Source organism: Bombus vancouverensis, chromosome 11 (assembly GCF_051014615.1).
Source record: "Bombus vancouverensis nearcticus chromosome 11, iyBomVanc1_principal, whole genome shotgun sequence".
NCBI lineage: Eukaryota > Metazoa > Arthropoda > Insecta > Hymenoptera > Apidae > Bombus > Bombus vancouverensis.
Window position 1 is genome coordinate 10,078,813 of NC_134921.1, and position 26,055 is coordinate 10,104,867.

General features: G+C 42.0%; 2 protein-coding genes across 2 annotated transcripts; one reads left to right on the forward strand and one right to left on the reverse strand.

Moving 5' to 3' along the window:
* The first annotated feature begins 4,533 nt into the window (after positions 1-4,533).
* On the forward strand, positions 4,534-8,264 carry LOC117154719 (uncharacterized). The gene has a single exon (XM_033329953.2). The coding sequence runs from the start codon at positions 5,943-5,945 to the stop codon at positions 7,056-7,058; it is 1,116 nt and encodes a 371-aa protein (XP_033185844.2). The 5' UTR covers positions 4,534-5,942; the 3' UTR covers positions 7,059-8,264.
* Positions 8,265-9,340: 1,076 nt separating this feature from the next.
* On the reverse strand, positions 9,341-24,503 carry LOC117154718 (uncharacterized). Its single transcript, XM_033329952.2, has 10 exons — positions 23,959-24,503; positions 19,749-21,352; positions 19,056-19,242; positions 14,501-14,673; positions 14,313-14,375; positions 13,763-13,890; positions 13,328-13,693; positions 11,886-12,229; positions 11,356-11,622; positions 9,341-11,262 (listed from the first exon to the last, which is right to left on the reverse strand). Exons 2-10 carry the CDS (start codon positions 21,342-21,344, stop codon positions 10,826-10,828), a joined length of 3,561 nt encoding a protein of 1,186 aa, XP_033185843.2. The 5' UTR covers positions 21,345-21,352; positions 23,959-24,503; the 3' UTR covers positions 9,341-10,825.
* Between the last annotated feature and the right edge of the window lie 1,552 nt (positions 24,504-26,055).

Genomic DNA, 26,055 nt, shown 5'->3' on the forward strand with positions numbered 1-26,055 from the left:
GTTGCTTCCAACGAACTGCCACATGAGTTCCCTCAAGAGCAGATGTGTACTATACGAAGGGCGTTTCTTCGACCGTTTCCATCACACAAGCGTGCATGTATGCTACGTATTACCTGAGGGGTTGTCAGAGGGTTCACATAATGCGATCCTGGTGTCGCATCACAGGGTGGGGACTCTGATGCCTATAGTTCCTTCTAACGTTTTCTGTATTGCTACTACCCCCGATAGTGTGTTGCGGAATTTATACGACCTTCCCACCTCTACCGTGACATTTAAATTTTAAATACCGCTGCATATTTTAATTTCAATGGTTTAAAAATCAAATTTTTCGATGCTTTCACAAAATATGTATACGATGTAACTTTTATGAACATTACTTTGTGCACATCTTCATTAGCACCGCAATGAGGTACGACAATATCATTGTTTTATTGATAACGTTCCAAACCAATCCTGAAATGTATATAGAGGTTGCAAGTTATTTACTTATTTACTTAATCCACATACGCAGGATTTTTACCAAACTATTAATTTCTCAGCTTATTAATGTAATTAATTACGTGTCAGGTAATTTCGATGATCTCTGTGAAGTAAATATTTTCTAACTTTTGTACATTATCGTATGTAGAATTATGTTAATCTTTTAAGGTACCTATGTATCGTAAGAGATTACAAAAAATAATATCATTCATGAAACGAAGTAGTTGCTTATCATTGACCGTTAAATCGAAATTTGATTCTTTTTCGTTAAACCGACCTTTTTGTTTTCTTAGGAATAGAATATTTGTTGTAAACGTATATAAGACATACGGTGAATTCATCACGTGAACATCATGAGAGAACTTCAGTCGAGGTTACTATAGATAATTTTCTGGGCAGCTGCTGCGACCGTTGAGACGCGTGCCCCAATCGTAACAGCTGCTCCAACACAAACGCGTATCGCTCACAAACACGCTCTTTATCTTTCACTCTTCATGCACCAAATACACTGTTAGCTCATACGTACTACCGAGCGTCGTGTTAACGGCCGAAAAGTCATTTCAAGGAATAGGGAGGAAACCGACGTGTTAAAATTCCGACTGTATATTAGACGAGCCTGGGCGCAAGTTTTTGGAGAAATTACGTGCGCGGAGACTTCAACGCCGGGTAAATGCGCGACTACGCGGATCATCGATTCGCTATTATGTAATAACGTTTAGTTTTCGCAAGAAGTTATTGCTTTCATGCTCCAGCGAATGGAATTAGTTCTTTCATAGTAGTTAGGGTAAAAATGCTTGGGAGAATGTGCTAGAACACGAGAATAATGTTCGTCCTATATTATGAATCGAGGACAGGAAAAGTACCGATAATACGACACCCACTTTTTTTTCTAATGATGTGCCTCATCGTTAATATAGTTCCGTTTTAATAAATGGCAAGAAAGTGAATATACCATAGTCCGGACATATGACAGGTGTATTTTCTCGAGAATCGATTCGAACGTGTTTCTTTTCACCTCCATTAAGCGGTAATTCGTCGTTATTCTCTGGGGAATTGCGATCTGTTTGCAGGAAAGCGTAGCAGATTTTCCGCCCGAATGATTTATCAATGACAGAAGAATTCTGTTCCGGAAGAAACGAGAAAGTGAACTTTTCCCCTTTCTTGCGATATGTACCAGGTTTACATATTTCTCGTCCGTGTTTTATATATAATTTTTTCCATCGATCGAAACAAATAGTCATCTTTCGTGTTTGAAAGAAATTCTTTCGTTCGAACGTGTATGCTTCGTTGTAAGAAAATATCTGTGTTACGTCCGGTGACTCTTTACGTTCGAGGCGGCTACCAGCGAGCACATAGAATTAAGCGGATCGCAATAATCCTAAGGAACTGTCATAAGACGAGGCTTTTTGATTTAACGGTATTTGATTTAAATGGCATAAAACACCTACGAGTCAAGAGGTTCCTTATGGTTATTGCTCCATCAGGTAAAATTTGGGGAAACGTGGGTTATCACATGTTCCGGCACAAAAATGTTTATTTTTGTATCTTATAAGTTTTATTCAAGTTAAAACTTTTATTTTCCACGACTTTCATAATGTGACAACGTTTTCTGGAAATGTTCCACAGCCCATGTTTTAAATAGAATCTATTAAAAAGTTCCACAATTTTTTCGGCTCCTGACTTTTTCTTAATTCTGCGGTTGTCAAATAATCGATATGCATTGTACGTATGCACTGTACATATACGAAAATTCTCTTCCCTACATACTTTCTTCTTTTTCTTAAGGAATATGACGTTTGTAATTTCAATGTCTTGTTTGTAATTGTAATGTCTCAAACAAATTTATTATATGAGGAAAAATTATGCATTTACCTAAAGGTTAAACGTGCAACGAACATTATCAATGCATGAGTCAGTACAGGGCATTAAAATTGTCCGCGAGGATATCTTTAGAAATTGATTTGGAAAACAGAGGTATACACGTGCCTAGTTATTCACAGGCCACGTTTCGGCACGTGTCATTTTTGTTCCTCTTTTGTCGCTCTTTTCCAATACGCTATGAATCATCGAACCTTTCCCCGCTGCCACTTTGATGTTCACCCATCGACGCGGTATATATTATGAAACTGCTCAACTGTTTGTAGAAGGTTGAAGAATAAAGTACAAAACGTATCTGAAATATTTTAAAAATACTCTGCCGTCAGATCGTAATGATCTCTGTTGACCTTTCTTTCAGTCGCTCGGGTGAAACAGCGCGATCAAATTAATTAATCCCTGTTGATGGGAATTGTGTTCGTATGAAACGCTGTAAACTAGCATCGATGGAAAATTTCTTTCTAGGCCAAACTCTTTTTTCGAGCTAACACGTGCGTAACGAAATTACTTTCAGGTTATTCTAAAAACGCTCGTGCACGATCGATGATATTGTCAATTATTTTTATAATACTCTACAAAGTAACATTTCGTACGATTTATTTTTATGCGTTTTATAATATTGTCAATATTTTTTAATTTGGTTTATGAACGATATTAACATTGTCGCAAGATATTAAGATATAAAATACTGTTTCGTCCGGTGACTCTTTGACTAGCCCTCGATCGAGTCGGCCACGTCAATATAATTAGTTGGACCGTAATAATCATAAGGAACTATCGTAAAACTAAGCATTTCGATTTGACCGTTAAGTGGTATAAAACACCTTCGAGTCAAAGTGTAACCATATGGTTATTGCTCCATCAGGCAAAACGTGGGGAAACATGAGATTTCCCATGTTTCCCAGGATTTTCACCCGCAAACGACCGGTGGTGGGGCGACCAACACCCAGCAAGAGTTTTCCTTTGCGACAGCATCGTCACCGAATTTTACTGGTTCTACGACTACAACAGAACAGTCAACATCTCTGTACTGGGTTCACTACATTAACTCAGTCAACATTTCTTCGTTATCTACATCTACCTTTGATCCCTCATATTGTTACGTCCGGTGACTCTTTACGTTCGAGGCGGTCACCAGCTGCACACATAGAATTAAGCGAATCGCAGTAATCCTAAGGAACTGTCATAAAACGAGGCTCTTTGATTTACCGTTAAGGCCGTTAAGCGGCATAAAAGATCTACGAGTCAAGAGGTTCCTTATAGTTATTGCTTCATCAGGAAAAAATTGGGGAAACATAGGGTTTTTTATGATTTCGCCCGCAAGCGATCAGTGGTGGAGCGATCACCACCAAGCAAGAGTTTTCCTTTGCATCGTCGCCGGACTTCACTGGTTCTTCGACTTTAGAACAGTCAACATCTCTTTATCGGGTTTCCACCCTTCGAACATTCGCCTACTTAACTTATACCTTACGTATCAACGTAACTATCTTCTCTACAAAGTTGTTGGAAATATATACTATCATTGAACTGTTAATCGAGCATTATACTCATTAAACTACCTCTATTATCTTAAACGAAGTCGGGGATCGATCAATTTCGTGGCGCCGATTGTAAAATCGTAACGGGAATTTACGACTGCCGTTGACGCGTTTCCTCGAGATCGCGTCTCTCCGCGAACGGTCGACAAAACAAATACTATTTCGATAATTTGATATCGTTATCATTTTAAATACTAAGTTTAATGAAGTATTATTAAGAAAAGACCATTGGCAAAAAATATTAAAGTGACTCGGTACTATCATTGTCAAATTGGATTGATCAATATTATTAATAGCGTGCGGGCCTATTGAGCTTGGGAGAAAAGGTCGGTTGCCAAGCCCGTGTATTTCTATGGTGAAGAGTAAAGGTTAGCGTAAGTCCTTCGTGTAGATTCCAGGATGTACTTACTCTCACCAAGTTGCCTGTAAAATATTAAATGGCGAGGTATTTGATCCTGAGCCTTGACACTGTTTAACATACAACTTTTTATATAAAGAAACAAGATATGATAGATGGATTTTTTGTCTGCAAGCGTGACATCGTTTTACGAGCGTGGAAAGTGGTGTGAAGAAGGCTTAAAACAACGCGAAGGTTCATCTATCCGTCGTTCTCTGTTGTCCCTTTCACTGTAAACCGACCGCGTGGGAGGTCCGTTCAGGATCTCATAGTAATTTTAACACGAACTAGTCTTCGTTCGCGGCTCAGTCTCTACCGAGGTGTCTTTCGCGGACAATCATCTGCCCTCGTGAAATCTGCCCTCAACTTTTCGAATCGACAAACTCCTGTAATTAAATGTTAGACTTACACGCGTTCAAGTAAAATTCGTAAAGTGAAGGAAATGCGTGCTTCGTTAACATTTAGTGAGACGTTAAGCGAAAAGAGCAGCTATTCGATTGGAAATAATCGTCTGAAAAGGATCAGTCGCTGTCTTGCTTTCCGATCATGTTAATTACGTTAATTACTCCATTCATCGTGTGGACGAATGGTCTCAATTAACCGACAGACAACCGGTCGAAAGAAGTCAACGAGAAGGCTGATCTAAGTTCGAGGAACGATCAAGAGAACGATTTTATTGATCGCTCGTGATCGGCGACAGAGTAGACGGTTCTCGTGGATGGAAACTGGATCAGTGATTTCCCATAAGATCGAAAATCCAGAGCGGCTGGCACAAAGAGGCAAGAAATCGGTGAAAACGGTGTCTGAGAAAAGCCGAGCCAGAGAACGCCAATACGCGCGTGCAACGAGATAATTGCATCGCTTCGTAGTCAACTGCTATTGCGTAATGTTCGCATTACCACCATAGACGTATGAGAAAAAAAGAAGTTGTAGCAACGACGACGCGTCAGGTTGTTAAACCTATTTACCGTTTCGCGTTCACGCTTATTGGATACAGTCGCGGTTGTGTGGCTCTTCCTTCTCCCTGAGTTTTCGTCCTCGTTCCATTGTTCCAAACGAATTGCATAAGCGTATTCGCGGTGTTCGTCGACAGCCAGGAAGAAATTCACGCGACGCTGCGACGAAGATTTCAATGAAATTCAAGCGTTTAGCATAATTGGCCGGCTGCTTGCTTCTACCCGTACGGAAATCGTCGTCGATTTCCACCGAATTAACGTTTCAGCAATTCTGAGTTGCAGTCATCCAACGACCACGATTGCGAGTTAAGATAGCGAAAGAAGCAGCAATCTTCGCTATGAACATTTGTCTGATCCGTGTGCCGTCTTTCAGAGCTTTGCCTTTCAAATACCATTGATATCTCTTTCGTGTCTTCGTAACAGTCGGTATACATATTTCGTTCACGGTCAAGTGCCTGTGGTTCCGAAACAGCAGGAAGTACAAAGCAATTTCCGTTCGAGGTATCCAGGTTAATATCGTAGTACATATTCACATCTGGGAAATACAGTGTCATCGGCCATGGGTCACCATGACAGATACAACCGAATTTTCACTAACCCTATCGGAAAGTTGTGTGTGATAACCTTTCTAACGTGAATGGTCTCAGCTCTGGTTTGCGATAAAAAACCGTTGACATAAAATTCGCCGAGCAAACAATGATGGAAAACGTGTATGTGATAAAGGTGAAAACGAAGCCAGCTTTGTCTTCTCTGTACCCATCCGAACGACGTTATTCGGCATCGACCGTGGGAGGTTTGTCCTTCGTGCATTTTGGTCTGGGTGCACTTTCCCTTCTGCTAGGCAGCTTGGCCTTATCTCTTCAAGGTCCGATCCTATCGGTCGCGTGTTTGGTTCCTTTCGTGACCGGTCTACTCGCCTGGAGAAGATGGTACATCGATAGGAATATCGCTATCTTCTTTTACGGAAATCTGTTCTCCTTGATAGCAGCGATCCTCTGCTTCATCGCCACAGTGTTCGACATCGCGGCCGCTGCGGAGAGTAGAAGCTCTCTGTGGTCGCTGGAAAGAATTCTCGAGCAGCCGCGAGATCATTCTGACCTGAAGAACGACACTCTGTTAAACGAGACGATGCCACTCAGCGAAGACAATTTCAATCTCAGTAGAATCTATGATCAATCTGCAAAGATTCGTCTTTACTCTCCCATGCCTGGCATTGTATTTGATAACATGTCAAACATATCTGGGTACATCTTGAGAACTTCGACGATTGATCCTGAGGAAGGTGAGACCGAAAGTCCTAGTAGTTCGTTCACTAACAGTGAGTCTAGAGACGAAGAGAATTCGCCAGATTCGGATAACGTTACCGAAGAATCCTTGAAAACGATCAAGAGCAGAATGATGTCATTCTTGTACAGAGATCATCACCAGTCCTCGCATACTAGGATCTTACTCACAGTGAACGTGTTGGTGGCGTCTCTCCTCGAAGTATTTTGGTCTGCACTGAGCGCTAGAATAGCGTTGCGGGGGATGATGAATCGGTTGCCAGAAAGCGGCTACGTGAATGGAACAGTTGGAGACAAAAAATTGGAAGAAACAGCAGCGGGTAAGAGAAAACCAGCTCCAAGACCGGACATTTTGGATCACGATCGAAGACTGTCTGAAAGTTTGAAAAATTTAACAACGTTACACAGCCTGAGGAATTCGGGACCAAGGTTACCACTGCCAGAGTCCAGCAGGGAATTCAGGGAAAGAGTAGAAAGATTTCTGGTGAATCAGGCAGCGCATCGCGTCGTCGAGGGATCCTGTTCTTAAAATGAAAATAACAGAGACAATTAAATTGCGAATTACGATATTTAATACCGATAGCAACTTTGAATATCAATATTCCTTGTAATATAACAGTTTACGCGTAATCTTCGATCTCAGAACGTATGCAAGTACAATGACTCGCGCAGGTATTTCAAGTTCGGTATTATTAGTAGTATGTTGATAAAAATTGACGATGGTCGACATCGTTCCTGGTAACAGGAACAAAATTTCGCTGTCGATAATATTTGCCAGTAACCAAACAATTTTTAATCATTTGTAACAAATAATCTGATAGATTCGAATGTGGAAGGCGCATAAGCCATTTGAAAATAGGCGATGAACAATGTTTTGTAAGAAACGAATAATATTAGTCTAATTGTTACGCATGTTGGTTGATCTTAATTAATATGTTTAATATTTTTCAAATTGACAGAAATATATATTTTATCCGAAAGATAGTTTCGACGTGGAATTGACTGACAGCGTGTTGAATTTAAAAATTGTTCTTTCACAGGAAATGTGACTCGTCGTGTTTTTCATCTACGATCTTTATGTTCATGAAAGGTTTCTATAAGTGAGCCATTGTATCTTTGCATTTATACGAGTACTACAGTAGATTAGTAGTATGACCTGTTTGATATCACAATTTTAATGATTATCACGCGCTATATATCCAGCTGATGTAATAAAGTTTCACGCAACGACTACTGCCAATTTCTTTCATTGACGGTTTCATTAATTAGTTAAACTCCATAGATACGGATTGTTAAATGCGAAGTTCGTAACGATTGCGACACAGCACGGATGATTCAAACGGTCGAGTGGCTACGGTTAAAGAAGGGTAGCCATTTATAGCGTGTTTTCATTCTGAAAGATCGTATCGGGCAAGACGCGAACCTAGAAAACACTTTAATTGCGATTTATTAACTTCAATCGCCACGTTCCTTTACCTCTGCTAATTAAATGATTCAGCTTACAGCATCAAACAATTCTGAACTCAGCTAGATAGAATCTCGAGAATATGGACACGCTTTTCAAGAAGATTGCATTGTTCTCGAATTATATGGAACGTTCTAATGGAAACACTGTAAACTTTGTTGTTTCTGGTAATTGATCTACGCTAGCAACAAAGAGTATAAAAACACCTGTTTACTTCCGACAGGATGTGTAGCTTAATTGCAAAATTATGGATAAACTTCGAAAAACCAACATCCAATCTTTGCTTATTAATTTACCATCAATCGTACGCACTTTGTTAAAGTTTATATGCCGCTACCACAGATCTATGAAAGCGTCCGGCTACTTAATGGGTAGATGCAAGCGTAGATGCAAGAAAATGATAAACGAATCCTTCTTCCGTGACAGATTTTCTCCGATATGATTCAGAATCGGGAATAATTCTCGTGCGTGTTGCACTAATCAAGATATTCTATTTCTAATCTCGTGTTCATTCATCGTCGTGGTTGGTTGAACTTGAATATATCTAAGTATACACAAATGCTGGTAAGCTGTATAGATTCGTTTCTATCCCGTCGAACGATCAATCTAGATTATGTGAAATTAATGTTACGTACAATGGTGTGAGCTCTCGTGTGTGCGCGCTGCACACGTTATTGCGAAAGTTCAACGATCGTGCTGTCTGTTGCGAAATCTCATAATCTGATATTAGCCAACGCGCACGGAGCGCGGGAGTTCACTAAGAAAATTGCTGACAATAGCGGTGCTCGTTATAGATCCCGCATTCCTCGTTAAATGCTTACCTGGGCGTGTTTCAGTGACATATCGGCTGTGATAAAATCATTGACCTGGGGACAGTCAGTGTCGTGTTCGTATCCGTTTCTTTCATCGATGGACCAACCGATGAAATCAGCAACCAAAAATAACAGTTATTTCCAAAGTCTGTATGGCACGTTCCTGACAAAGCCACGTTTCACGAAATGCTACATATTGTGTCAATCGTTTCGTTTTAACGCGCAGCTTACGAAAATACCAAAATTATCTTAGGATTTAAATTAGTTGACTATGAATTTGCAGGACTTTCCAAAAACTCATTCGATTTCTATTGATTCTGAGTTGGTTTTTATTTGTTTACTCAAGTTAATGGAAAAAGAGCAGCCATCCTTTTCTATAGCTCCTTAAATGTAGTTTTTTTAGGTACAAGTTATGATCCTTGAACGAAGCTTGATGAAAGGCGAAAGGACGTTTCGTATATTAATTTCTAATTGTTTTCGTTTTTTCGTTTGATTGCTCGAAAGAATACGTATAATTCATCGAGCGACACGTGGTTTCTTTACAAAACAAAGCTTTATTCTTAATCATTGTTAGTTACATCGTTCGACAATGTATCGGACTTGCTACGTATCGCTCTTAAGGTACACTTTATCGAGTAAACAACGTTAAACTACTCCCCTAAGCTGGCCTTGTCTCTTTCGTTCTCGAATGTCGATTATAAAATATGCATCTGTTTTTATGTGCTATCTAACGAACGGCTGTTAACGGCGATAGATTTTACTTCTAATTTGTAATATTCACTCATTGTCAGTAAGATCAATCTTCTTCTTTATATCGTTCTTGGTCCACTAGGATTGTATGTTCGAAAGCGAATGCGGCCCTACAACGTAAAAAGCTCGACGAAGCTAACACAGACCACGAACACGGTTACTCGTTTATTCGTATACTACGACGCGTGATAAATATCTTCCTTAAAAGAATCGTAAAATTCCGGGTGTATATATAGATTCATAAAACTCAGACTTCGTGCGAAATTATGGACGTGCGAAAACATCTTCTCTCATCCTTATATGGTTTTGAGAATGGAATTGAACGTTCGAATGGCAGTGACCGAGAATTCATGGCGAGCTCAACGTGCCCAATTTTGAACTTATTATCGAATGGTAAACATTTTTGCGACAATCAACGTCTAAGCGCTAAATCCAGCTGACGTCTAGCGAGATATTGGCAAGAGTAAAGCACACGTTTGTACATGGACGTTTCTAACGAATCGCCAAAGTAAAAGTCTCCGTCGAGGGGTAAATTTTACGAAACAGAACTTTGGAAAATGTATCCCTTTCTTTTCATTCATATTTTCGCCTTCTCTAGAGACCTTTTCTTTGGCATATTATCTATGAGACTAATCTCTTCTCCCTTTTTCTTTCTCTCTCTCTCTCTCTTTCTCTACATATATACGATCGTTTCCAACATACATTAGCGATTAATATTACGAACAACATGGGCGACATCGCTTAATTAATAAAAATACATCGTTACGTAGGATTTCTCACATATAGCGTACTCTGACATAAAGTTTACTCTTCGTGATCCTTCTTCAGACTTGTAATAGTGCGTGGATCGCTGGAAAAAAAGTAATCCGACGCGGACATTTCTCATTCACTTACGCTCTAACGATTAAGGTTTACTTATACTATCGTACCACAAATCACATCACTTAGGTTCTATTACGAATATGGTAATCATAGATTTGCACTCGTATCACCATCTTTGTATTCTACATGGACAATTTCCTATCTAGTGCACACGAAATAGTTCGTAGATCGAGTCCTGAACTCGCAACATCTCCATAGTAAATACGAAACAACAGACTACGGGGATGGCCACGGTTCTCTCAGCGATTCTTTCTCCTACGTATCAAAGCATCAAGTTGTACTGAATCGAGGTTCCGGTCTTTGCTCTCCCCTTACATCGTTTACCACTTAATATAATACTACTGTTTCTCGACAACTATCTCGTTATTGGTCTAACGATAAACGCGATCACACGTTAACCGGTCTAACGTTGTCGTCGGACTGTTGTTGTTCGCCACTCTGCCAACCCGAGTCCAACGTCGTCGAATCACTCAAGCAACACTGAGGTGTTTCTTCTTCCTGACTGCTTCTGTAATCCCTGTAATCCCTTCCCCTTTCAGTCTCCTCCTCCCTGAAGTATCCAGAAGTCGCTGGACCTTCTTGAAGCTGCTCGTCGTCCTTCGACGTGTAGTAAGAGTATCGGCCTTGTTGAATGACCTCGTATTGCGCATCAGGCGCTAGAAAAGGTCCTCTGGCGCTTCTGGGCTCGTCACTGTTCGCGTAATTGTCGGATGGTATGTCACCACCGTCCGATGGCAGTGGCAGAGGCATTCTGGATCTCTTTGACAGCTGTCGTTTACCTAGACGAGCTGCCAAGTAGTCCACGCCCTCTGAATGCTCCGTACCTATGAAAATCGGGGTGAATGATCAATGGCAATGAGTGGCGAGCTATCTTAGTTCCCTTCCAATTGTTCAATCTTCAGAGTGTCGTTATATACCTTCTTTCTCTACGGCCAAATCGTAGAAACTACTCTCGGGTCCGCAACACGAGGACACATCACCGAAGTACAGTTCACTTTCCGACTGTTTTGGTCCAGGATTCGCTTCCTGCTGGAACGCATTGTTCTCTACGCCCTTCAGAGGCTTCCTGGTTCGTCTGCCTTTCATAGTGCCCTCGTTTCCTCCCTCTGGATCGGTGCTGTTCGAGATTTCTTCGGCGTTTTCGTAGTTATCCGATGGCCGTTTCGCAGATCGTGATCTGTGATCTGTGAAAATGGTGATTTTTTTTTGTGAAAAGTAAAATCAAGGAAGTTGAAATAACGGTTTTCACAACGAAGTAGAAATAAAACGGCGAAACGATTTAATTTTCCTCGCGGACTAAACAAAAGCTTCATTCTCATTATCGATATAGTAACATAAACGTTCGCTCAATTGTCCGTTACCCAACCACACGAATTCATACTCCTACGATTATCGAGCGTATTTCTCTCTTCAAACTTCAATCTTTAATAAACATTTAATTGCTCACCTTCGTTGTTCTCGAAGTTCTCCATCCGTTTGGCAATTCTGGGTCTTTGTTCCGCAACTTGTGGTCGCCTAGCTGGGCTGTTGGGGTCGCTATAAGGTGGCGGAGGACCCCATAACGGCACTGGAGTCTCTAAAACACTGTAAGAAGCCGTACTAGGGGTGTACGGGCCGTTCTGCGTGTTTAATACAGAATAAGGGCCACTCGATTGAGAATTAAGAACGCTATAGGGGCCATTCGTGTTTTCCACGTTGGCCTCGGTTTGTCTGGTTTGAGTGTGAAAGCCATAATTCGAGTCTGGACTCGGAGCTGGTCCTCTGGATCTAGACCAAGGTAGCCGCCATCTTCTGCAAGGTAAAAGGAACGACCTTTGAATTTGCTGCGACAATTAACATCCTATCGACTTCATTATCTTATCGCGAAAAAAACGAATTTCAAGCACACCGAACGTATCTTCTACGCGCTGGAATTTCTTTTCCCATAAAGCTGGATATTTCGTAGAAAATGTTACAATGGCCGGCGGATTAATTAGAAGGCACGATCGGAATTTTTCGTTGTTAATTTGACGGAAAGCGAACTTCAAAGAACGGCTCGTCGTTCGTCATAATTTATTTCTGAAACGGAGGAATCCCTCCTCTAAATGTCAGAAGAACAGAATGGAATCCCAGCTTAATTAATGCCATACATTAGCGGATTACCAGAATACAATGTGTCCTGGGAGCCTGGAGGGAGCGTTGCCTCGTTTACGGGTTTATTGCACTCCGCTACCGATATTCGTGACATTCGTGAATGAAATCTATTGAATATGTATCATTACTCGCAGACAAATGCACCGTGCGCATTTGAATCGCATCAATAATTTCTCAATAAAGTTCATCGGCCACCGCGTCCCGGTATTGAATTCGTAACGATTCCGTAACAGTCCTCGTCACGTGTGCTATTATTATGTGTAGTTTTACGAAGACAATTTAAACGACGTTAATTCACTCAACGGTGTCATCCGATGGTTTGACATCGAGTCAATAAAACGCGGCACGTTTTCAAGGTTAGATCGATTAATATTTCGAATGTAATTTCATAACAAGTATTGTACATTGTAGGTTTACAGTGTACGCTCGTGTTCGTGCCAAACGTGACGCTTATCTAAAGCACGAGAATATCAAAGAATCAATTACTCGATCAGAATTTTGTATTCGTGCAAGATTTGCGACCCAATATATATGCAATATATAAACACAAGAATCAGAATGATAAGTAAACGTATAATAATTATGTATCGTTGTTTCGGCAGTTTTCTAATATAAACCCTATTTAATATAAATTTAAATGCTTTGAAATTGGAAATGCCCTATAAATGTGATCTTCAGGATTATATCGTTCTTCGGCTCTCCGGATTTGATTATACTGCCGACTTTCTCAGAATTCGATTTTTCGAGTGTACAAACCTGGATGGCGCCAAATCGGGATTCGGCGTGTAGAGATTTCCGGGGGTCTGCGCCCACCAAGGACTAGCACCGCCACAATCGTTGCAACATCCGCAGGAACCAGTCGTCGGTCCCACGGTGCCTCCTTGGCCGTAAAGAGATCTGCATCTCAGTTCCAACTGCTCCCAGTACATTTTCTTCTTCTCGTGACTTAGTAACTGGTACACCAGCATGCACGAGAATATGCAAGCTAAGATTCCAGCGACCGAAACTCCAAACAGAGCCCTGAGACAGGCGTGTAGAGCGCCGTGGACCGCCTCGCAGTGGGGAGTGCCTTCGAAGAGAACTCCAGGATCTCCTTCTGGCGCCCCGTAACACGTGCACGACCTGTGGTGATAATTATCGAATAGAAACTATCGATCTCGCCGCCGTGTAAAAATAGACGAATATACCAACCTCGCTTTCACGGTATAAACGCATTTTCGAAGACCTTGCAGCCGGGACATGTGTATCACTGTCGTCGTTACGGTGACCAACACGCATACCAACGCACATACCACTCCAACAGATCCACAGACTTTCATCTACAAAATATTAGCGTTTTAAGGAAGGGATTATATAGGCGAGACGATATTATTTCGATTAGGCCATCCCATAAGTAACGTAGTTTACGATTGGGTTAAGTTCGAAGCAGTGGAATTTGTGGCTATCAGATATTCATATGATTCTCATCTGCGTAAGTTAATCTATCACAAGGATCCTATTTATAAATAGGAGTAAATTCCAAGATGTCTTCAAAGAACAATGTTATAAGATCATCGTCTCATTCTGCCTTGCAATCTATAGAGTTGATCGTATGAGGAATTAATAGAGCATATCTAATAGAAAAATGTAGAAAATGATATAAAATGGGGGAAAATTAATTTACAGCAATAGGTAATTTTTGATCTGTATTCGATATAGGAAAACCAACGACCGTATTATCTGGTCATTGATAACGGCTTACCAAAAGTCCGTATCTGTGCTTCCGTCTGGCGAGTAGCATCGTGAATAGACCCATTAGAATTAACTGAAAATTAATACGAAATGCAGGTGATCATTTGCAGTAGTTTAAATACCTTGTGTCTTCATTGTTTCCGTACGCGGTCTCGTTAAAGGGAGATCGGTTGATAGACTCCGATCTTTGCCTCTTACCATTATGCCAGGAATGTAAGATGGTACAGTCTCAAAGAGAGCTAAACTGGCCGTGTGGGCTGAAAGGACCGCGTGTACCGCCAAAAAGAGACTACCGACCGCAGCGCTCAACCCACCACAAAGGCAACAAAGGACAACGTACTTCTTGCAGCAACCACCTTCCCCCGTGTGGCCTGTAAAATTAAAATCGGTCACAGCACTGATAGTATGGAAGCGATAGGCGAGGAATTAAAAGGGAAAGGAGTATTCGGTAAAAGGGGACCGGAGTGGTATGCCTCGAAAGTCCTCAATGAAACGCTTCGAATATTTTCGTCTTTGAAAAAAAGGAATAAGAAAAAAACGAGAGAGTGTTAAGACGACGACGGTCGTAATATTTCACGTCGAATCTTTCCGCTACGATCGCTTCAAAGGATGCCTCTAAGAAACACGTAATAGCTGGAAGGATATCTTTCGGTGGCCAAACGGAATCTTTTGTACGACTATCGACCCTTTTCAGTCGAAAGGTCCTGCAAGACTTATTCCCATCGTGCGTTGGCTCCTTCTTTCACGGGATAATGATTGTCCTTGCGTGAGAACCCAACAACGGGAGCTTTGATCTGAGTACAATGGGAAACGTGCCTTGAGCGAAATTCTGCGAATCTTGTTAGTCAATGATTAGCCCTTAGATCACCTTAATTCTCTTCCCCTTTTAGCTGTATGGATATTTTAGAAAAAGGAAAAGTATTGATTGTCCGACGATGATTATGTTCATTTCTTTCGAGCGTTAATGCGTTAATGTACCGAGCAATAGTGCGAATAACGAAGTATCGTAGTAAAATACAGTCTACAAAATTGTCTTCACACGCCGCGGCGCATCGCACAAATGCTATTTTTTACGATATGTAGCCGAGGTATTTCATTCTCAATCAGTCGGGCTCAACTCTTGTCGTCGAAACTCTCAATTGAGCCGACCACGCTGTATTGGAAATTCCTTCAATGAATGTTGAGCGTTGGGAGCGTCGACGCTACGTCGCTTCAGAGACAATAGCAGAGTCTTTCTCTCTCTTTTCTCTCTCAAAAGAGAATCGACAGAGCTGAACTTTTTAATCAGGTTTCCCATTAACAAAGAAGGGTACTGTGCCCTTCTGTAGCGCGGATCCGGAAGACAAGTGAAGAGATCATCTTCTGTAATTAAAAATCTAATTATTTTTCTGCCAACGAATAAAATCTACGAAGATCACGCGGCTCTGGCGCCAAATAAAAAAATCCTCTCAACCAGAGACTGTTATTCTCACAGTCCCACGCGATTCCCAAGAATACAACAGTTTTGCTATAACGAAATGATCAACGCAACCATTCTCGTGTTTTGACATACCTGGCCATTGTCGAACTTCAACAAATAGACCCCAAAGGCAAAAGACGAATTGGAATGCCGTTCTTTTTCTAGGAATCTGCTTTCCTTTAGCTTTGTCAAAGAAGGTTTACCGAAATCTCGTTCCCAGTGGCTCGTAAATCGTTTTTCTCGAATCGAACGTGCGCAACCTTGCTTCATGCTTGTTGTGCTCTCTATTGAAACTACCACGGAAAATCGTTTTACCAGATACCTCCGAATACCTGCTACTTCTCGTGAATACAAACCAAGGTTTAGGATTGAATTGTTAAAGTGTACCTTTGCTACCTGGGCTGTTAGAGTTACGATCTGGTGAATCGTAGGTTTCGAAGCAAGCGGAGCGAAACTGGTATTTAAATGCCAGCATTCAACCACAATGTGTTTCAAGGGTAAAAGGAAATGGTTGGTTCCCTGATTTTCCTCGAAACGCTCTTTCAACAGACGAGCTTTTCTGTGGATAAAATGCCTTCGATTTTTACTCCCAGTTCAAACCACGCAATCTTTCCAAGCTTGCTCTCTAGCTGAATTCTTGATTATATTAGAAATTCTAAAACTACTTAATCTACGATGTATTGAATTTTAAAGCTTTTTATCGAGTCAGCTCTTATAGAAAATCAAACTGTGTTTTATTAAGAAGCCTGTCGATATCTATTTATACGGCAACCTTTTGTTATCCACGTGACCTTCCACGAGGCTATGCAACATATCTTCCCGCCGGTAAAAATAGAACGTGGATGCTAGAAAATGCACATTCCCTATTCGGAAATGTAGTAGACATCGGTGCGTTTAAAATTTATATCGCATGGAAATAATTTAGAAATATTTCATAGACGAAAGAACCGGGAAGTTGAAGATCGTGACGCGAGTCAAGGTATCAGGAATTCGAAATTAATCGCGTATTTCCATTCTTACAAACATTCTTCTCTTTAGTTTTGTAATTAATTAAGTCGTTAACTTAACTTTGCGACATGTTATGCGCTCGTGATATAAATCGGTATAACGAATTACTTACAACAATAAATATTATAATATGATATGATAAAATATAATAAATAAACAGTATATCTTTGAAATATGTAAGAAGCGCGTTTCTTCCTCTACAGAAAAGAAACGAATGTTTGAATGGATTACTTTAATGACTCATTGTACCAAAGGTAGCTTAATGGAGCAGCTAATATCAGATTATGCGGGCACGTAGATCGGTGGTACAGACTGGGGTTGGAGGGCCGATTGATAAATTAACAAGAAGGGTTAATCGGCATACCGCAGGGGTGAGGGTAATGCGATCTCGGGAAGTGCGCGTGGTTTGTCGGATGTGGCAAGTGGGAATGCGAGTGTGCCGCCATTGTGAATGGATAACCCTGGTTATCCATCTCCATTTCCATTCCAAGTCGGCACCGGACTATCTGCAGCACTGGATATCCGTCCATTTTCTTCTTTACAACTTGCACTTTAAAGGAAAAGTTTCGTGGATGTTTTCGTCACTCTTTTGTCTTTCCAAACCAACATGTATCAGACACAGTATCCTTCGTCATCGAATATCCAACGTTATTAAATATTTACATCACTATTACACGGTTATTTCTTCGATGTATTTAGAGTTTAGATCACAAAGAAGAAAAAGAGAAAAATTGTACCAACTTGCGTTAAGAAGAAATTACAACGCACACTATCTTCCTCGATAGTTTATGAATCACGTTTACGCATCAAACGAGTTTCTCCACGAGGGGATGTTTTTCTCAAGGTCAATTCTTCATCGCGCACTTTCTCATTAATCGGTCCACCTTCGCGTATGACGATCACCAATGTCAATTATTTTTATATCCGTGGGGTCGACATTCGACCTATTCTTGCGGCAGATTCTTGAAAATATTTTGGACAACACATAGATCGATGCTAGTATATTTCCAGCTATTCCTTGCTCTTTACACTCTCCGTTGGATACTTGGAAACGAATGCGAGAGCACAACAACTCGAGAGGCACTCCACGAGATCTCTGTTGGCCCGCACGTTGGCTGAGGTGTCCCACAGGTGGTGGTGGTGATTTCGGAACGAAGCCGAGGCTTGGGATTCCTTCGAAGGAACATCCAAGATGGCATTCCTTGCGCGGCCATTCGCCAGCCAGCTTGGATTAATAGCAGAGAGGGCAAAAGTATCCTGTTGTTCGAATCACAGCATTCTTCGTCACGATGCTTCTGTTCTCGGTTGCTGCGAGCATCGACTGGTCGATATACCGTGACGATTCGAGCGACTCGACGCGGTCGAGGGTCGAAATTCCACGGGGGTTGCTCCTCGAAGCAAGTAGAATCGGTCAACGATGCGTTCCGGTGTCGATAACGCGTGGCCGCTATTGATAAAGGGGACAGCAACGATGGTAGATGCGGCCTTGCTCGTCATCCTGCTGATACTGCAGACATTCTGACGATCGTCAGGCGAGATGACCAAGGGTGGAGCTACGGGCTACCATCCCCGTCTACGTCTAATTTCAACCGAGTTTCAGGAAATACTGTCCAACTGCGTGACATGCTCGCTTTAAGCGGAAATCAAACGGGGATGGGAAGAGTGTTTGGAACACAGGCGATATTGTATATCCGCCATTCAAATTGGCAAGCCAACGTGGAAGAGATATTGATTCGGTGTTGCGAGAGATACAGTGTTCGAATATTGCTTCAAGTGTTTCTCTTTATATTCGCTACTTATGTAGCACGGTACAATTGAGGAGCTTTTTGAAAAAAGGCTTCATCAATCGATGCGTTAAATCGACTAACTCGCTTTCGAAGCTTTACTTCTGGTTGTTTAATACGTTCGAATTAATAATTATCGTGGTTCTCGCGGAACTTTGCCATTTCTATATTTACGAAATGAAGAGAAATTTCGTAGCAAGTCAATTATTTCGCTAGAAAATACACGCGCCACCTTTACATATCTATCACATACTTACAAGTTAATTGAATTCAAATGACTCGACGAAAAATGATCTGAGCAACGAGAAGAAGGACAAGAACTCGAGAGGATATTTCCAATTAATTAGAGGAGGGTTTCCAAGTTGCGTGAATTCAAATAATCTGATGAAGGTTATTAGACATTTTTCCCTCAGAAATCTCGTCAATTTATTACAGCGTTTTGAAAGAATATACTTTCAAATGATTATAGTTGTTACTAAGATAAAATAAGGGAAATACTTACATTGATTGACGGACGTAGTTTCGTATCGTCTAGTTGGCCTAGGGGGTGGCCGCGGAGGAAGCGCTGGAGGTTGATGCGTTCTTGATGTCACTTCAACACCTCCGTCGCTTTCCCCCTCCTGCCCCCTCTTGTTCCCACCGGTTTGCACCACGTGACATTGGCATTTACTTTTCGACGGAGCGGAGACCTTAAATGTAAAAACTGTGTAAGAAGTTCAAAGGGTAAAAATGATTTTGAGAATGACACGAAACTGTAGTTACAGAATACATGCAACAAAGTTGCCTGTCAGTAGTAAACAATTAAATTATATTTATCATACTGTTGTCACGCCAGTAAATTGCGTAATGAAACGTTATAGAAGTCATGCGAGTAACAGTTTTGCATCAATGGCTAAACGAGCTAATGATTAACGATCGTTGTCGTCTACAGACGTAGTTAGATTTTGGTAAAATATGTTAAATTGCTTAAAAATTTGAAATCACTGAAAATTGAATTTTCTACATTCAGATTTTACCCTATTGTTGCACTTGTATCTATATGACCTAATTGTGTCGAAAATATAGTACTTATTAAGGTATAATAGCCAACAACCGAAACAGGATTCTATTTAGATTCATACAAAAATTTGAGTTTTATAATAATAACTATTTCTCGTAAAATTCTAATTTTCAAATCTAAATTTGACAAGAATACCTGTATCGAGTCGACTCCGATAAGAGACGTATTTTTGGTATCGTTATTCTGCGTGTGTTGATGTCCATGAGCATGCATGTGCGCGTGATGATGTCCATGGTGCTCCAGGCTCGACGGAGCTCTGTCTCTTTGCCTGGTATCAGGGTGGCTGGAATGCAACGAATGCACTTGTTGTAAATGGTGATGATGATCGTGGACGTGATCTAGACGACTGTGCGTTCTCGTATTGGCGTTCGACGAAGAAGACTCGCAGGATATGCCAGAGCTGACGTGATGATGATTTACGCTCGAATGTCCGGTCAAACTTCCCGACGAACTACCGTGATGATGGCTAGCTAATGGCGTAGTCGAGAGACTGCTATTCGCATTGACCACGTGTCGATGAACCGCTGGCGAACCGCCATGATTTAACATGCTCGAATTCGACGAAGCCCCGCTCATTGCACTGGAAGTGCCGTGGTGATCGCTGGAGAAACCTGAGTTTGAAGGGTAGTGACTGGTCAAGCCGGTGCTACCACTGAGACGATGATGACTCGTCGGTGAGTTTCTGTGTACCATGGTAGTAGATGTCGATATTGGATTCGAATGGTGATGAGTATTCGGATTTCCGGCTGCAGCTTGGCTTCCATGATTTGCATTGGGGCTACTTAAAGGACCAGAGTTTCCATGAACGTGGCTGGTTAAGCTTGGCGCCAGATTTGCATGATGGTGCGCTGCTATTCCTTGTGGACCATGCGGATGATGCACGGTTGCCGGACCGTGATGATGGGTCACGTTCGTTGCCTTGGTGTTCCCGTGATGATGATGAGTGTGTTGTCGCTGGTGCTGCTGAAATCCCATCAATCCATCTGCAACGTCCAAATTCGTAGTGCTTCGGAAATTGTCGACGTGCTTGTGCACGTGCGCGTGGGTATCACCGTGGAAGTGTCCGTGGACGTTACGTTCCGGCGACGTCGGCTCATGATGGTGTTGATAAGGATTCAGAACCTGCTGAATATTCTTCAGCTTATCTTTGCCCGAAGCGGTTGCTTTCTGCGATAACCCTGTGTGATCCTCGAGCTGCTTGTCCAGATCTTTCGCGGACGTCTCGAGCAACGCCGAGCTAGACTCCAACAAAGGACTCGGGCTGGAAGTTAGGCTGTGTTGGTTGTCCTGTAAGTTGCCGGATTCCTGAACTCTTCGCGCAGCCTCGAACGCCAAGTTTCGAGAAAGATCCAAGTTCCTTGGACTGCAGGAAAGATTGTGACCGTGTCTCGATAGAATCGCGCTTTGACCTTCCATCGATCTCGTATTCGGCGATAAGCCGGCCTGATGCTCCAAAATATCGACATTCCTGGTATTCTCTAAATTGATCTGTTGGCTTTCTTGATGAGATAGCGGACTTTCGAGTCTTCTTATTGGTTCGAAAGCACTCTGAAGTGCCTCTAAACCCCTAGGGAGTTCTTGGTTGTTAGAAATTCTTGTACTTCCCACGTTCCTCTCCGCCCTGTCCCTCTGTGTTCTCATGGAATCCATGCTACTCATTGCGGAGCATTGGCAAGAGTGTTGCGGACTTTCCGGAACGTCCAGGTCGGTAGTTAATTGCGGTTGGGACATTGTAATACCTGAAAATACGATCGTAGTTGCGTGAACCGATTCGTACCAACGGACAATTAATTATCGTTGAAAATTCGAGTGGCGAAACGACGGCGTAATGGGCTTTCATCGATTAATCGTCTATCGAAGGATCTGAGAACTGGAGAGATACGCCGCGGCACGTTCGTTTCCGCGATCTCGATCGATCACGAACCGTTCGCGGATCAGTCGCATTTCTCACATCTCGTCGGGAGCCGATTCGTTTCCATACAGCCGCCTCCGTTCCACTTGATAAATCGTCTTGGATTACAAAACAGTGGAAGTTGGCGTAAGCGGTGTTCACGATCACGAAATAAAAGCATTTTCTTCTCTGAAAATATCCACAGTCCGTGGCTACCGAATTACGAATTTCAACACTTTTCGCTCTTTTCGTTCAAAAGTATTGGGGTATAAAGTTGGAGTATTTTTCCCAACAACCTAACAGACAAGTGAATTTTCTGTACGTGGTTCTAATTCTACGATCAGGTATCGTGCAGTAGCTGCAATGTCATGGAATCGGTCGAAAAAGAGAGTCAAGAGGTTCGCGACTTGTTGATTATCTGTGAGAAGATGGCAATCAGTTAAGAAACTAACGAATCTCCCAATTACGACGTAACGCGGTATCCGAGTAATGGAACGATGCTAACTGCGGATCTCGTATCCGTTCCGGACACGGAAATGCGGAAAACTTTCGCAGCCTATTAGCGCCTTCCGTCGTTAAAACTTCTCGAATAGCTTTCAAGAAACTTATATAAATATCTCGGTGAATATTAGACGATTCTTCTCGAGTTGTGAAGAGTGGCTTTCAATGGTTCGGCATTGTACTTATTCGAAAGAATTCCACCCAACAATTCGTTCCATATTACCTTGTTAAGAAATTGTTACGAGTTCCGATAATAACTACCATCGACAACTATCGCTGTATTCTTCTCAAGGTGTCAATTAACGATTTCGTGTATGTACAACTTGCACTCGAAAGAAGAGTTACATGTCGCGTGGTATACAGGTTCTATGGAGGAAGTATATGTAAGGATCACCGTCGCCATAATTACGATAGATAAATTTAACATCGTAATTTAACTAGACCCATATACCTATACTATCTCCTATGAATATTTGTACATGTAAAATTGTTTCAAACGTATCAAGTATATTTCAAATGGAATTCTTGATTCGATGATGACATTTCGTGCCTTTTATAGAGGAACAATTTAAAAATCCAATATTTTGTCAGTCAGTTTCACGTCAAAACTGTCTTCTTGTCTGATTTTACGTTTCTGTCGTTTTCTTGAATATTTCAAAAACGATGGGAATATCGATCGAGGAGTTGCAGCAAGGCCGGAAGAAAAGTATTTCTAAAGGACAAGGCGCGAGACAGATAAATGAGAAAAAGTGTATTATGAAAAAATATCAACCTTCTGATGGAATTGCATAAAGTATCCAAATACTTCTGAGCAGTGGCGGTACACGAATGTTGAAAATCGGATCCTACATCGATGACATGTTATTAAAAATTCAACACGAAATCATCCTGTTATTAGTCTCCTTGTAAACCATTATCGGTGACAGTAAGCAGATCGACTTGTGTCTACTTTAAAGGAAAATCTGCTTAGGCTAATGGTCCCTTGCGCTTCACCTGCAAAATCGATCACATCGGTCGCTACCTTAAAGCATATTTGGTATCGAGCATCTAGTTGCAGGTAACCAGCTCGAAGTAGTTCTCGTAAGTCCAACCGGTGGACTCTTGGCCACTTACATTCCTCGTATCTCGTTATACGAGCGCAAAGGCTCTGAAGGCCATGGTCAAGTTCGATGCCGATGGCGTTGCTCGGACGCGGTTAAGTTTTTCTGTCGTTCGACGATCTCTCGATCGAACGAAGAATGGGAATACTTCGCGGCACGTGGATTTAATTTCGTTCAAGCAGAAAACCAACGATCCCCTCTTCCTCCTCCTCTCGAGTTGCCCGCTGTTCCAGACGATTCTCACGGAATGCTTGATTCGTCAAAAAAGTTTCTCGCGGTGTTTATATGTAAAATGTCCTGACGCTGATGTAACTAAGGAGGTTATGGTACTCGATTGATAGGTGGCCAAGTGGCTGAAAATTGCTTTTGCTTGATCTTCTATTCGCCGAAAGAGAAAAGGAACAGAAAGACAGAAATATAATTTCGATTCGAAGAGATAGAGGATCGCTGATGAAACCTATAACAGCCTTTATCTAAAGGTTAGAAGCTGCTAATTTCTAACATTCAGATAAGCTATCTGCTTTGCTCCTTTTGCTACGAATACCGGTTTCACCGTCACGTATAAATGGAACGCTTGTGTCAACAGCTTCGACTTCGTCACGAAATTTTCCGATATCGACACTTGCACCGTCGTAAAGTTTAAATGACTTGTCGAATGTTACAGACGCAGGACGTTATTCTTTCGAGAAGAAAAAAATCTCCAACGAATCATGCGAATACCTCCCACTTCCGATCAATTTTTTTTCGATGTTCAGATTCCCTGGCCGTTTCGTTTACACGGGAAAGCTCGAGCAAATTGCGAATCCAGTATCCATCGCGTACTCGTACTAAAAGAAAGATAGTTGCGGCTCACCTGCGCGATCGAATATTCAAGTGCTCCCGTCTGCCGGATCCTCTCAATCACTGTCTCCCGGTGACGCTCCTTCCGCATGCCCGACGATCGGAGCTCGGATCTGTACACGAGGCAGAAATCTATTTTCGAAGCGAACTCTCTGTTCCTTGGTCTTCCCACTGGAATACCGCGCTACGTAAGTAGGCGTGCGCATTTTTGAAACGTTGGAGCACGCCTGGCGCCAAAAACGACCACCGTATACCGTAGACCCCGGTGCACAGTACCACGAAACCTTTATCACATGCACGTTCCTCTTCTGGCTGGTGTCGGCGAAACAGTATTCTCGTTAATTCGATTCCGAGAGACGGTTCGCATCGCGTCGCGTCTCGTGTAGCATCGCAACGGCACACAGCACAGCGCGGCACGGCACGGCTCGGCACGATCACACGACGGTCCCACGGGGACGGGTGAAAACGAGCGACGAGGCTCTATGGAAGAAAGGAAGCAACGGTGGATAGGAACGGAGCGCAATATCGTGAGAGACTGTTCTTGCCTTCCACCTTCACTGGCAGCCGTTCTGCCTTGGAATGTGCCTTTGCCCCCTCTAACCCCTCTCCGCTCCTACACCCGGCGCAGAGCTCGAATGAGGGGCCCTCAGGGCCCCGACTCTTACACCGCAGCCCCCGCTCTCGCTCTCTCTCCCTCTCCCTCTCTCTCTCTCTCTCTCTCGCTCCCACCATTCGAAGCTCGACCGTCGATTTCGTTCTGAGGCCGCAAGTGTCAGGCCCACCCACTCTCCTTCGGGGCCTCGATGGGACTCGCTGGATAGGGTAGATCGTTTGGCGTTGTTAAACGCCAGGCTCAGGCCCGACATTAAATTCGCCAACATTCTTCAAGTATCGTTTGTTCTGTCCGCTTGAAGTTTCTGCATAGTAGTGGCTGTTGTATACTTTTTTTACGCTATATAGGAAAATATCGAGCAAAAACTAGGAGATATTCCTAGTGCAGGTATTACGGATTGTATTTAGACAGAGGACAGAGTTTGCTTAGGTCGTACGAGAGATTAGGTACTGTCCGAGGTACTTTGGTAGGAGAGCATTGTTAGCTCACGATTCATAAGCGTTTAAAGCACAAAGGTATAATTTTCAGGCAGGGTACAGCGAAACGATTCTCGTGGGTTTCGAGTTCGTTCTTTCTGGCCTATTAACACAATTACTCCGAGCAATGGAGTAATTGTAGATAATCGCTGCAATCCTGATTATCCTTTAAATTTAGTTAGAAAAATTCCTGTTCGAGTACCGAAGAATGTAGGTATTATCCGGCGAGCCTCCTTGGAGGAATCCAACTGGAACGATCCCTTACCGATCGATCGTTGGTTTCTCCGCGTTTATTTATGGTCGAGTCGATTAATTATTGTTTATGAGTAGGCTATTTACCGAAACAATCGCTGGGATATCGATGAGCGTTAACGTTACGCGAGAGTCGGACAACGTTAATTGTCCCATTGTATAATGTGCATCGAGCGTATACACGAGATGCAAGAATATTCGTTCGGCCACAATTCGCCCCACTTAAATATTCCATGTCGCAAACAGTAGGATGCCAAAAACGATATTTATCGCTGTCCCCTGTAAGAAGTTCTGAATCGAAAACAGACAATAGATATCGTCAAACTTTCGCGGAGTTTTGGATATATAGATTTTCTTAACGACCATTGGCTTTCAATTGTTATTCTTATCTACAGTTATTTATAAATTATTGTTTCGCGGAACAATCATTTTTTTTTTTTTTAAAGCGATATCAGTATCATTAAATTTTGAATTTCTTATTTAGAAATTTTATATAGGGGGACAGATGTAACAGGGGTCAGAAACAATGATCGCGTGTATATAATTTATTCCTTGAGACATTCGTTGATTGCAATATGGTCTGTATTCTTTATTCGCATTCTCATAGTAGTCCCGAGAAAGAAAGAACTCTCGAAATACAATGGACAGCGTAATTAAGGGTCAAAAGTTTTTAGCTTCATTAATTACGCGAACACTTCAAACGATGCCATTATCATCCCGAGAATGCAGCAAGCAAAATGGTGCGCTATGCATAATGTAGTTTCATTTC

Excerpts from the sequence above, each read along its gene's own strand:
- LOC117154718 (XM_033329952.2), bottom strand. The coding sequence starts at position 21,344 with ATGTCCCAACCGCAATTAACTACCGACCTGGACGTTCCGGAAAGTCCG. Across the intron at positions 19,243-19,748 it reads TCGGAGTCGACTCGATACAG|GTCTCCGCTCCGTCGAAAAG; the intron begins GTATTCTTGTCA and ends TTTACATTTAAG. Across the intron at positions 13,891-14,312 it reads AGCACAGATACGGACTTTTG|ATGAAAGTCTGTGGATCTGT; the intron begins GTAAGCCGTTAT and ends AATATTTTGTAG.
- LOC117154719 (XM_033329953.2), top strand. The coding sequence starts at position 5,943 with ATGATGGAAAACGTGTATGTGATAAAGGTGAAAACGAAGCCAGCTTTG.